This window comes from Ascaphus truei, chromosome 6 (assembly GCF_040206685.1).
Source record: "Ascaphus truei isolate aAscTru1 chromosome 6, aAscTru1.hap1, whole genome shotgun sequence".
Classification (NCBI taxonomy): Eukaryota; Metazoa; Chordata; class Amphibia; order Anura; family Ascaphidae; genus Ascaphus; species Ascaphus truei.
This window is the reverse complement of record NC_134488.1, coordinates 62,946,592-62,959,148: the sequence shown is the minus strand read 5'-3', so window position 1 is coordinate 62,959,148 and position 12,557 is coordinate 62,946,592. Positions and strand designations below refer to the sequence as shown.

The 12,557-nt window shown below is 43.3% G+C and overlaps 1 protein-coding gene across 1 annotated transcript; it reads right to left on the bottom strand.

Annotated features, from left to right (window-relative positions):
- Positions 1-1,272: 1,272 nt before the first annotated feature.
- C6H1orf216 (chromosome 6 C1orf216 homolog) lies at positions 1,273-7,316 on the bottom strand. Its single transcript, XM_075604574.1, has 3 exons — positions 7,192-7,316; positions 3,810-3,887; positions 1,273-2,430 (listed from the first exon to the last, which is right to left on the bottom strand). The coding sequence occupies exons 2-3, from the start codon at positions 3,836-3,838 to the stop codon at positions 1,557-1,559; spliced, it is 903 nt and encodes a 300-aa protein (XP_075460689.1). The 5' UTR covers positions 3,839-3,887; positions 7,192-7,316; the 3' UTR covers positions 1,273-1,556.
- Between the last annotated feature and the right edge of the window lie 5,241 nt (positions 7,317-12,557).

The window sequence follows — 12,557 nt, the reverse complement described above, 5'->3', positions numbered from 1 at the left end:
ACTCCCTGTACCTCCTTTCTTATTCTCCCTATATAATCATATAATCACTTCCCCAAATAACCTGGTGACCCAGGCAGGGCAAAATCTACACGTAGAAACTTGCATAAACTCTAACATAATATTCAAATAGCATCGATTTAATGACTTTCCCTTTTTCATCCATATGCTGTTTGTCTCTGTCCCAATTCCCCAACACTCTATTTCTGGAAAATATTTGTGTAACATAGTTTTTGTGGGGCCTCTTTAATAGGGCAACCACCGTTAACTCGAAGTCTTCCAAGTGAGGGGAGCGCAGGAGGCTCCCAGGGTGGATATGAAAAAATAAAAATAATATGCAATAGTGCGACCAATATCACAATGGACCCATGGAAGTGTATAATTCAGTTCCACTCACGTGACAGGAGTGGCTCAGTGAGTAAAGACCCTGACTCTGAACAATGTCACTGAGTTTGAATCTGGTTTAATTCCTTGTGTCAGCTCCTTGGGCAAGTCACTTTATCTCCCTGTGCCTCAGGCACCTAAAACATAGATTGTAAGATCATCTGCGCAGGTACTGTGTCTGTAACATTCCTATGTGGTGTGTGCTGCGCACTCACTATACTGTAATTGTGATGCGCTTTGAGTCCCATTGGGGAAAAAGCCCTATATAAAAGAAAGTTATCATTAAACACTTACAAGGGTCCATTGTGATATTGTTCGCACTATTGTACATTCTTTTTATTGGTTCATATCCATGCTGTGAACCTTCTGCGCTCCCCTCACTTGGAAGACTTCGAGATGTTTAACTATTTTTGCACTATTCACAATTTTGTGATATCACTGCTGTGTTCTAATATCTGTTCACTTCACTCTATATTTATTGTCCATTCACATTTACATTTGTTCTTTTGCACTGTTTGCACTAGCACTTTAGATTCTTTATCCACTCAGCATACCAGGAGGGCCCAATTACACACCCTCCAGTTTCTTTCAACCACTGTTAACTAGCTATCAATTACCTAAAAACTCTGGGCATTTCTCTGCAACGTTGTATTTACTGCAGCATCCTTTCGCCTTTCAGGTTTGATGCCCTAACTAAAACCTATAGAATGTGTAATAAATGTAACCCAAAGAAAATGTATACAGTGGGTTTACTTCTTGTGCATTCACACTTTTCCTTAACCTCTCTGTTGTCCAATGGCATTGCGCAGCATTACGATATCCCTCGGGCAGTGAAAGGGTTAAATGGTGCAGCAATTTAACTGCTACACGTAAGAGAAAGCGGTTTAGGTATATGTTCTTGAAATTTTATTTTCATTATTTATTACAACATGGGTGAATAGGTAGACCTGTAGCTCTCCTCTTGTAGATGAGGCAGTGAGTTACCTGTGTTAACATGAATATTTGGATTGGAGAAACCAAACTCCCCCAACTTGGTCCCTCTGCTTTGAATTGCTTGGCCCAAACTCTTCCATGTAGTACATGCTGGATGGTCAGAGTTGCAGGACCATGGGATGTGGGGTGTAATGCTGGTTGCTTGGTTTAGGGGAGCTGTTGAAAGCATTTTGTTGGAGGTTTCATGCTGCTTCTTTGGCTGGGGTCTTGTTGCAGCCATGCTGGGTGTATCTCAGGATCTCCTTGCGGTTGTCCAGGATGGTATCGAAGCTCTCCTGCAGCCTGTTCTGCTGATCCCTCACCCTCTGCTGGAGCCCTCTGATCCACCTCAGGAGAGCCAGGCGTCTGTACATGGTCAGCTGTGCATGGTGCTTCTCCTTCTCCTGCTCCTTCAACTTTTCCTTGTCCTGCAGACTCTGGAAAGCTTCAGACAACGTCAGGGAGAGGGCATCTGAGTCTGATGAGGACTCTTCCTCAGAGTCTTCTGTCTCAGGGTCCTCGAGTGGGGTGGATGTCAAGACTGGGGCAGTCGTGTTCTCCCACGCGTTCCCAGAGACACTGTCTGGACTATCTATGCTAAGCGAGCTGCTGGCATAGCCATTGTCCTCTAAAGGAGAACCTGCCCACTCATCACACTCTCTTGCAGTGTTCTCAGCTGGTGGGTCCCCTCCCAGCTGCATAATCTCTGCCCCTTCTGGTGGACTCCTCACCTCTTCCTCCGATGACGATAAGCTGATTCCTTCAGACTTGGCTGCCCTCAGCTGCCCTATTCCCCTCTTCTTTAACAGGGCTCGGTTATCTTCCAGGGAGGGCCTCTCTTCCTCCTCCTTGGATTTCTCTTCTTCCTCACTCTCTCCGCTCTTTTCCTGCCTCCTGTCTTCGTACTTGTCATAGGCTTCCTCCAGGATGTTGAAATTGGTGTCCTGCTTCCTCTCCTTCTCGCTGGGGAACGCCAGACTCCCCACAGACTTCGCGTCATGAAAGGACGACTGGTGAGGGGCAGCCTCCGGTTTCTGTATGGCAAACATCTCCACCAGCCCCGCTCTCTGCCCTTTGCTGGAATAATTGGGAAACACGTTTATTATGTGTCGGTAGCTAGAGAGGAATCAGAGTAATTGAGTGCAAGTAGCTGACTCATTCCTGTCCTGTGTATTAGAACATCCTTGGGGAAAGCCCACTCTATACGAGAAGAGTGGCAGAAAAGGAGAAGGGGAAGATTGCGCTTTCTCCTTAGGCCCCTGGTTCTTACTTTTTTGAGTTAGGGAAGTGCCCTTGTAGATATGGTCTGTGTGCCAAGGCAACAAATAAAGAGTACAGGTTGCCTCGGGGGGAGACCTCTGTCCCATAGGGGATGCCCCAGAAGTGGCCCTCGGACTCCAGGAGAGATCAGTATAAGAGAGCCCACTATAAAGTATCTGGACATGGACCCAGACGGAAGGAGGTGTAGTCGATGGAAAATGGATACCCCTGTTGCCTCAGCACCAGAGTGCTATAGACTAGAGGTAAGCAGGCCAGTAAAGTGAGATGGTGATCCCTGGAATATATCAGTGAGGGTAGCCCAAGAGGGACCCAAGGAATTCACAGAGGCATGGACCCTATACAGAGAGATCCCATAACAGAAGGTGAACACAGTAAAAAGTAGCAGCACCTCCCTAGGGGCATTAAGTGAGGGTGTACACTAGGAAGCAACAGTTGGTATGAACCCATTGAAGATTACACTGCTTTGTATATATAGAAGATGCTGTCAAATAAAGGAGAATGTTTGTACCATAAAGGTTCCTGGCTCCCATCATTGCTTACCAACGCCCAGCCTGCACAAATCCAGCATCCTGATAAAGGTAACCACAAATGCGCACTGCCACGTACATAAACTATTAATGTAAACTCCTTGGAGCAGGGCAAGGAGGGTTAAATGTAGGAAGGTGGAAGAGGAAAGGTTTGTGCTGGTCCTGAAGAAGCAGAAGGGGATTGCTAATAAATCTTAGTTCCTTACATCCTCCAGTGTCGTAAATGGCAGCCCAAATAAAGGATGACAGCATGCTGTGAATGGCTCAGCTTGGTTGTAAGTTGAAGTGGTGCTTATGGATGTCACGTATGTTTATTTTGGGCTATAAAACAGTTGTTTTTCACAAGACACATTCGAGCCTTTAATGTGCAAGTCACATGAAATGTAACCAACAGAAATAGATGCTTATGTGGAACTAACAAGAAGGGCCTTTGTCTAACACACACACAGGGGTCATTTACACCCCAACACACAGAAATCACTCATCTTCTAACAAACGCGAGACTGTTAACAAAATATGTCCCTCTATTAACCCCTTCACTTTATGCTTGGGAGAGTAAAACGCCCTCCAAAGAGTACTGTATATTCCTACTGAGTATTACCACACAGTTAATTCTTACTCTCCTTAGTAAAGCTATAGTTGACTCACCCTGCCATGTGTGTTGGGCGTACTGTCATCTAGCGCAGATGAGAGATTCTTAGTGGCAGAGATTAGAAATTGGCGAATCTGTTGGGAAAAAAAAAATCATAAACATGGAGCATCTTTCTCCCCCGACTTGCAAATGTGCGAACATTTTGCTGATTTTCACATTTTCAACTCTTCAAATGTAATCTAGTGTCGGTTTTATGTTATTTTTTAAAACTTGCAATCATTTGGAAATGCTATAAATCGCCATGTTTGCTGTGAATTTGCAAAGCATCCCCTATCTCAATCAGAGAGACACTAGATATCAGATCTTCGGTTACCCTTGCTCTGCAGAAATAGTGTATATGTTTATGTTATGTATATTATGGGTTATTATAATTCTGGGTGTTTAACTTTCTTCTGAAAAGAGCATCTATTTTATGTGCATGGAAGCTACGTAATAACTGGAGGGGAAATGTCATGATGGCGACAAATGTAAGGGGGTCATTTAACCTCTTCAGTGCTAACGGGGCTTGCAATGCATCTTTTATTATCATATTGCTTTCATTTGTATTCCCGTCCTCTGCAGTGCCTAGCACTCAAGGGGTTTGGATAGCAATAAGAGTGCAAGTATTAGAATAATAAAGTACAATGATCCCACCTTTCATAGCCTCCCACTTCAGAGGCCAGAGTTTTACTGCTGATACATGCTGACTGCTATTGGGAAAAAGGGGACTTCAGCAGTGAAATATGTTATACCCTAGGACAGTGTTTCCCAACTCCAGTCCCCGGGAACCCCAACAGGTCAGGTCTTAAGGATATCCCTGCTCCAGCACAGGTGGCTCAATCAGCGGCTCAGTCATTTTGACTAAACCACCTGTTCTGGAGCAGGGATAACCTGAAGACCTGACCCGTTAGGGTTCCCGGAGGACTGGAGTTGGGAAACACTGACCTAGGAGCATATGGTAACCAAACCCCTAAAGTTACAATGTTTTACTCACAGGGCCACAGGACTGCTTCTCTATTGTTGGGATCGGCAGACAATAAGAGTCCCAAACCTCCCATCTCGGCATTTCTCATCTACAAACAGAGACTGGGCATTAAGTGCCCAGATCTGAGATGATTCATATTATTAACTTTTATATGGCGCCAACATTAATTCAGACCTGCTTGGGATACACGTATAGATATCACACTGTGCATTTTATGGGGGCTAATTGCTCCCCTGTAAGACAGTGTCAGGATTCCGCATTGGGAGCTGGTGGTGAGTCAGTTCAGTCTGTGTTTGCAGAGGGAGGGGAGGAGTCAGCTGCTGCTGTATCCTTCCTGTGTTGAATGAATGGTGCTGAATGGACAGCGACTGCTAGACTCAGCTTTGCACTGTCTGCCATACTAAAGGTGCAGTCCCACCTACTATATCCATTTACTTTGTGTAATATTATTATTTGTATCTTTTATTTATATGGCTCCCACGTATACTGCAGCGCAGTACAATTTGGGAGCGGGGGTAACAATAACATTGTAAAAAGAGTACAACTATGTTAGGTCAAACTGAGACAGTAGGGAGGAGGTCCCTGCCCCATGAAGCTTACAATCTCAAACCTTTCTTTTCCCTTTTGAGCAGGGAGAGGTATCTGCAGCAAAAAAAGGTATTAATTAATTTTATGGGTCATTCATAAAACCTCACCTAGGATCCCGACCACATCTCCAGGACGTAAACAAATCAGAGGATGGGATAGATGTTCGTCCTATGCATTTCGGGCCCAGCTGGGGTCAAAATACGTAGGATGAATATGTATATCCAATAAAGAAACCCTTTTTCTTCAATCCTACGAGTACCCGCTGCCTTCCTACAATTGAATCTATTCACTACATCTACTGCAACATCAAACCCCTGACAGCATATGGTACACCACTATTCATGTGATCCAGTGCAGTGAGTAACAGAGTGCAAGCACAACAACCAGTGTGTATATGTCAGAAAAGCAAAGACATGGTGCATCATAAAACTTATCAGGAATGACTAAAGTTCCCAAACATGTACAGCTTGGAGAGGAGAAGGGGGGATATGATGCAGACTTTTAAATGCATCAAGAGTATCAAGAAGGAACAGGAGAGACGCATGCAGGAGAGGGGTCATGAATGGATAATGGAGGGTGGAGAGCTCCGGGGGAAATGCTTATTCACTTGAAGAGTAGTGGAACCATGTTACCAGCTCCCAGCAGAGGTGGTGGAGCTAAATACAATAAAGGGATTTAAATCTGTTTGGGATAAACACACGAGGATCCTAAACATGGTAAAAGGCCAGGAAGCAAATGGGGTCTGAGGTTTTCTCAGCAGGGTATAGCTAATGAGTTATGTGTTCATAATATCTATGTTCCCAGGTTTAATCTTGATTAAATGCTGTATGGTGACAAGCTATCTTTAAAAAAAAAAAAAAAAAAAAAAATATATATATATATATATATATATATATATATATATATATTGATGCAATGGCTGAAGACAGGGAAAAGGTGAGTCGGTGAAAGGGTTATAAGCCTATGGGGAACACTTATTATTGATAATACCCAAACCCCTGATGATTCTTTTTTACGTAATTAATGTAGGAGGTTAAAAAAAATCTGCATGGTGACAGCACCCAGCAGGTTTGAGCAGGAAAACTGAATTGAAAATGTTTTTCTTATGCAGTGTATGACATCTGAACTGGGAGACAGATGCGTCATAGTTTGATTTTACTTTATTATTTAGGCTGCAGCCATGCTAGCGCTGAACGCGCGGCGCTTGCCGAGTTTAGTTTCGGCAATTCAAATTGTCCCGTCCCCGCTCACGTGGTGCACACTCGTGAGCGGGAACGCACGCTCACCCAAGCTTTGCACTTGAGTAAACAAAAAAAGAGACTTTGAAGCGCGCTCAACTTGCCCGCAACCCCCCCCCCCCCCCGCGCACTTGTGAAATAGCCAGGACACCCGGCGCTCATGCTTAGAGAGCTGGTGACATCACCGCTCTCAAGCATGAGCACGGTCAGCGCCAGCGGGGCCGCAGCCTAACGTGCACTCTCATTACGATTTAAAGACCTTGAGTGGCAGGCACTGAAGAGGTTAATGCTATTGCTAATAACAATGAATGTAATATGGTAATAAATATGCTTTGTGAGCACTGGATTTCTACATTTCTCACCACCACATCCCCGTTCAATAATTACATTGTGTTCCTGCAAATAAAACACACGCTCCTTTTACATGAAGATTAAACATTGAGAATGATACTGCCCCATGCAAATAATACAGTACAATTATAGTATGCACATCCGTATACAGTAACAAAAGATCTGATCCCTTCCACTAAGGGCCTCACGCCTGTGCTGAGATTGGGTGTCACAGGCTCTCTGCCTTAACCGACCTACCGACAGTGTGTGGCCTAGGATATCCGAGTCCACCTTGTCCCTTTTCCAGACTGCTCCTCCTGCTGCAGCTGCAAAACGGAAATGTTTTCCTCAGCAGCAGGAAAACGTCAGTGGTTACACACTTCCTATGGGGCAGAGCATCAGTGCAATGCAGCTCATCATCACACACTGTATACCGACTTACACTGCTGTCTTGTATACACATTCTTCTGTGTTATGTATAATGACACACATCTCTCTGTTAATGTACATATACTCACAGTCCTGTGTTATATAACGATACACACTGCACCATCTGATACATTCATGTACATGTATTATATATACACAGGTACGCATTGCTCTGTATTATTTTTACAGATTGCTATTATACAGAGACGCACTTCTCTCTGTTATATATAAAGCAGGTATTGCTCTATGTTATATATAGATACATATTATGTTATATACAGATACACATTGCTAGGTGTTATGTACATTTACACATTAGGGTATGTACAGAAACACATTGTTACAGTATATATAGCTACACATTGTTATATAAAGAGATACTTTGATCTGTCTTATACAGGGATATTGTTCTACAGTATGTTATATACATATATATATATTACTCTGTATAATAGAGATACATATTACTCTGTGATGCATACCGATACACATTATGTTACATACAGATACAAACTACCTTGTGTTATAAAGTTATGGCTGTTTGTACATAGAGATACACATTGCTCTGTTATGTACACTATAGATACACCCACACCTTGTTCTGTGTGATGTAAACATACATTAACCCTTTGAGTGTCAGAGAACCCACCGCACCCGAGTGCCATGGCCCCTTCAGCCCTCGCAATCAGGAGACCGCTTCTCCGAAACGATCACGCGATCGCTCCATCACCGATCCTCTTCCATCCTTTTCCTGGTAAGAACGCGTGCTGGAGCGTCAGACCCCATGACAGAGTAGCAAAATCAAATGGCACCCAAAAGGTTAAAGCTCCAAACCACAGAGCTTCATTAAATCAGGACTTATAGCATGGCGTTACCTAAAAACAGGAACGGACACTATGTTCCCCTAATTAACATGGTATTCTCAAAGTGAGTTATGTGAGAGAAAAAAAACAACGTCCCAACTGCATCTCATTAGCAAAGGCCAAATGTCACCTTATTGTAGGATAACGTTGTGTTTTCTTCCAATAACGTGACTTTATGTATCTCTTGGCGTTACTCCGATCCAGACCCCAAAATAGGGGGTTTGCTGAAGTGGAGAGAGAAATAATGCCCGGAAATAACACTATGTTATTTAAATTATGCCTAACTTTGGGGTTACACCCATGCAGTCCCTGTAAAAGCGCTATATTACGGTCTGGATGTGAGTAGCGCCAAGTTTACGTACATCTTAAATAATGTAATGTTAAGTCCCCGCGTTAACCTTAAGAGTATATGCAATGTTATAGTAATGCCTCATTTGCATATAATTTGTATGTCATTATCACTAACAGATGTTATCGTTAACGCTCTTTACGGGAAAGAACATGATTTCACTTTATGTTATTGTCCTTTGAAGATATACAGTTACTATTAACATAACGTTATGTTAGATTAATGCCATATTAAGCGACTTCACAGAGCTTTATGGATCTGGGCCATAGTTAATAAATAATAATAATAGCATGTTCTTGTATAGCGCTGCTAGTTTTACGCAGGAGTTAATACCGCTGAGGTAATGAAGGGGTTAACCCCTCCCGCTTCCCACCTGGTAGGAATAAATACCCACCGTCCACAGAATGAGACCATATTATAGCATTTCACCGCGCAAGAACTTACTGGCACCTGCAGCTCTCTCCTCTGCAGCTCTCCCTGTTTCATCAGGCTGCGTCCACGCGCGCGACACGTAGACTTTGGAGCGCAGAGGAGGGTCACATGACACACACACAAACAAATTTAACATATAGTACACAGTGCAGTCCAGAGATGTTAAGTATATATAGAGTCTGTTTTCTAACACCAATCCTGTGGCATAGCAGGTAGGGAATTGGTACTATCATATGAAAGGTCCTGGGTTCGATTCCTGCATGTTTATTATATAAAATGTGTTCATGTTCAATTCCCACATTGTGTGTTTGTGTGTGTGTCTGTTAGCAATACCATCAAAAATCTTCAAAACAATTGACAAAAGGCTAATCCATATAATATGATTGGAGCTCAAGAATAATTAACGGGACCTTCTCCAAGATAAACCCATTCTTCCAACACATCTACTGCACTATAAATGTCTGTATTCTGATATCTATTTTGGGAAGTGCTGCGTGTAAATAAAGCAGATGCATACATGTAAACGTGTACTTGTATATATGTGTTTTTATATATATGTGTTTTTAAATATATACACACATATATATACATATTATATACATATACACACAGTATATAGTCACATATAAAATGAATGAAGCATGTGACAGGCACACACTCGGATCCTTCTGTATTTCAGGCTTCACTGGGCCTCTCATTAGATGCCAATATCCCCACTTTGAAGTCCTCTGAATCACTTCATTGAAGATGACCAGCTAATAGAGAGATGCTTCTTAAATGGGAAACATAACCCTTCCACTGCCAGAGAAGCTGGCAGGACATCACCAGCCTACGGGTCCAGCAAGACAAGAGTGGGCGACTTGGATTTATAGTGACAGACAGAACTTTATTCTCGTTTTAATTGATCTACAAATTGCGGATTATTTCACTGAACCAAACCGTTGCCTTTTACTACAAAACCATGTTCTGTTACATTACACTGGGGGTACGATCTGCAACATTCTCAATCGTGACAGCGGTTTGAAGGGGTTAATTATGACTCCCATTAACCCCTTCGCCTTGTAGTTTTAGACTTAAGAAAGCAGTGGAGCAACTCCGTGTATGAAATGGTCTCTTTTTGGGGAAGTCCTTCTGTTCTTAATTTTGGGGACATGTCTGGGACTGAGGAGCATCCCCATGTGTTCACAATTAAAGAGCTTTGACCGGAGTAAGGAGAAGGGGAGGGGTGTGGGATGGGGGGTGGAGGAGGGGGGGCAGAGGGCCAGCTATTGTTTATTTTAATTTCTTTGGATCTCCTCGAGAGATGTGTTTCCTCTCCTTCTGCGTTTATTAAATTCAGATGGAAAGTTCAAAGGAAATCTTACATGACGCTATAAATATATATATAAATATATCAAATTAAAGATGCTTTAAAATTATAGTTACAATTACACACACGTATGTATGTGTCTATACTGTGTATATATATATATATATATAAAAAGAAAAAAGTCCAAAAGAGGAATATTACCAGCACTTGACCCATAGATTGAAAGCAACTGTGTGTTTCATTATTCCATAACACGGCATATCGAAGAAATAAAGCAGCTGCACGCAAAGGATATCAACCATTGCAGTGTTATTGTACTGCACTTTATTATCAGTGCAAGTCCTCACTTGTTTCTTTGCGCTGATAATAAAGCGCGGTACTGTAGCGCTGAAGTGGGTGATATCCTTTGCGTGCAGCTGCTTTATTTATTCCATATGCCGGGATGTTTTAAGAGGTCGGTGGCAGGACGGCCCCGGCAGGACGGCCCCGGCAGGACGGCCCCGGCAGGCGTACACGAGACGCCATATTGGGAACCACTGATCAAGGTGATTAAGACATCCTGCGAGTGTGCTACAATAGACTTTCTCCATTATTCCACACCAACCATTGTAGCCTAACGTATGTATGTGTATATATATATATATATATATATATATATATATATATATATATATCCACCCCAGCAGGGGCAGACACAGGACAGCACTCAAAGGTCAGTAAGAAAACTTGTATTGCAAGTAAAACACAGCACAAACATGACCAACGTTTCGGTCCTCGTAGGACCTTCCTCAGGGTGGTGCTTGAGACTACTGGCCAGTGGGTCCCTTATATACCCCCACACCCAGATGACTCAACCAGGATAGCTGTTTGGTCATGCACCCAGTCCCATGATCAGTCCCAATTATTGCTGAAGTCGCACTATGGATGTCATCAATACAGCTGCTCAGTTCAGAATAATCAAGGATATGCATGCAGTACCACCAGAGCGCCACTGCGGGGGAAGAGAGCATTCTTCGTTTCCATGGTGCCGTGCTGCTAGGAGACCGCGATGCCGTGGTCCATCGAAGAAGACTAAACAGCTGGGCATACTGCGCATGCGCGGCCTCAACACCAGCAAAATAGGCAGCGCGGCGTATCACACAGTCAGGAGGAGCGCTGTCCATCCCTCACATCTGGGTCATGTTGATACTGGGGGTATCATCTAAATATACATCAGGGAAATGGTCTCGTATACAAAAATATGGTAATGAGCAGGACATCAGGAGGGATCTCCAAGGGTACTGGAAAAAAGTGAAAAACATAAGTGAACATAAAGTGAGGAGAATAAAAGCAAAATGTACCATGAGTGCAGGCTACTAAATAAAATGATCATTTCAGTAGTATGGCTAAAGAGTGAGATTATAATTTCACTAAAAGGCCATGGAATATACGAAACAGCCACAGCGGCCATAAGATTATCACAGCCAGGGAAGGCAGTAATGGTCAACTACTATAAGTATGTAGAATAGGTATTAGGTCAGTGATGGTTGCACACAGAACATAATGGGGGAGGAAGGGAAAGGGGAGGGGAGCAACAGAGGGGGGAAAAAGGGGAGGAAGAGAAGGGGGGAAAAAAAGGAGAGAGGAAAATAGGGAATGTGGGAAAAGAATCAACAGAGAGCAATAAATCCGTCCATAACAGAGATCAGCAAGAGGATGTTAGAGAAAGCACCCTAGTTTAAAGTCCTCTTTGGGGCCATTGTATTAAACTCAAAAATGAGCCTTGCTTCCAACTGTAGTAATAATCTGTCCCTGTCGCCTCCTCGTGCTGGCATGTGGGCTTGCAGGATGGGCATACACCTCATGGTGGCAAGACTGTGTTTGAATATTTTAAAATGTCTTGCAACCGGTTGTAGCTTTTGATCATCACCATCACTCGGTTCTGATAGTGCCTTCCGAATGGCAGATCTATGAAGACAGATCCTTTCCTTCAATTTCCGCGTGGTCTTGCCCACGTAGAACAAGCCACATGGGCATTGAATGAAGTAGACCACGAAACGGCTCTCACAGTTCATAAAGTCCCTTATCTTAATAGCCTTGCCGCTATGTGGGTGCGCGTATTTATTACCCAAGATCATATGCTGGCCATTCGTGCACCCATGGCATTTGTAGACTCCTGGGGTCCTTGTGAGCCATGTGGTGTTATTCGTGTATTTGGTCACAGGGTCGGATTGTAGAAGAGAGTCACCAATATTCCGCCCTC

What these genes read in the sequence shown, in the direction of transcription:
- C6H1orf216 (XM_075604574.1), bottom strand. Translation starts at nt 3,838, where the DNA reads ATGACAGTACGCCCAACACACATGGCAGG. An exon ending in CGCCCAACACACATGGCAGG is followed by an intron (nt 2,431 to 3,809) that starts GTGAGTCAACTA and finishes CAATTATTCCAG; the next exon opens with CAAAGGGCAGAGAGCGGGGC.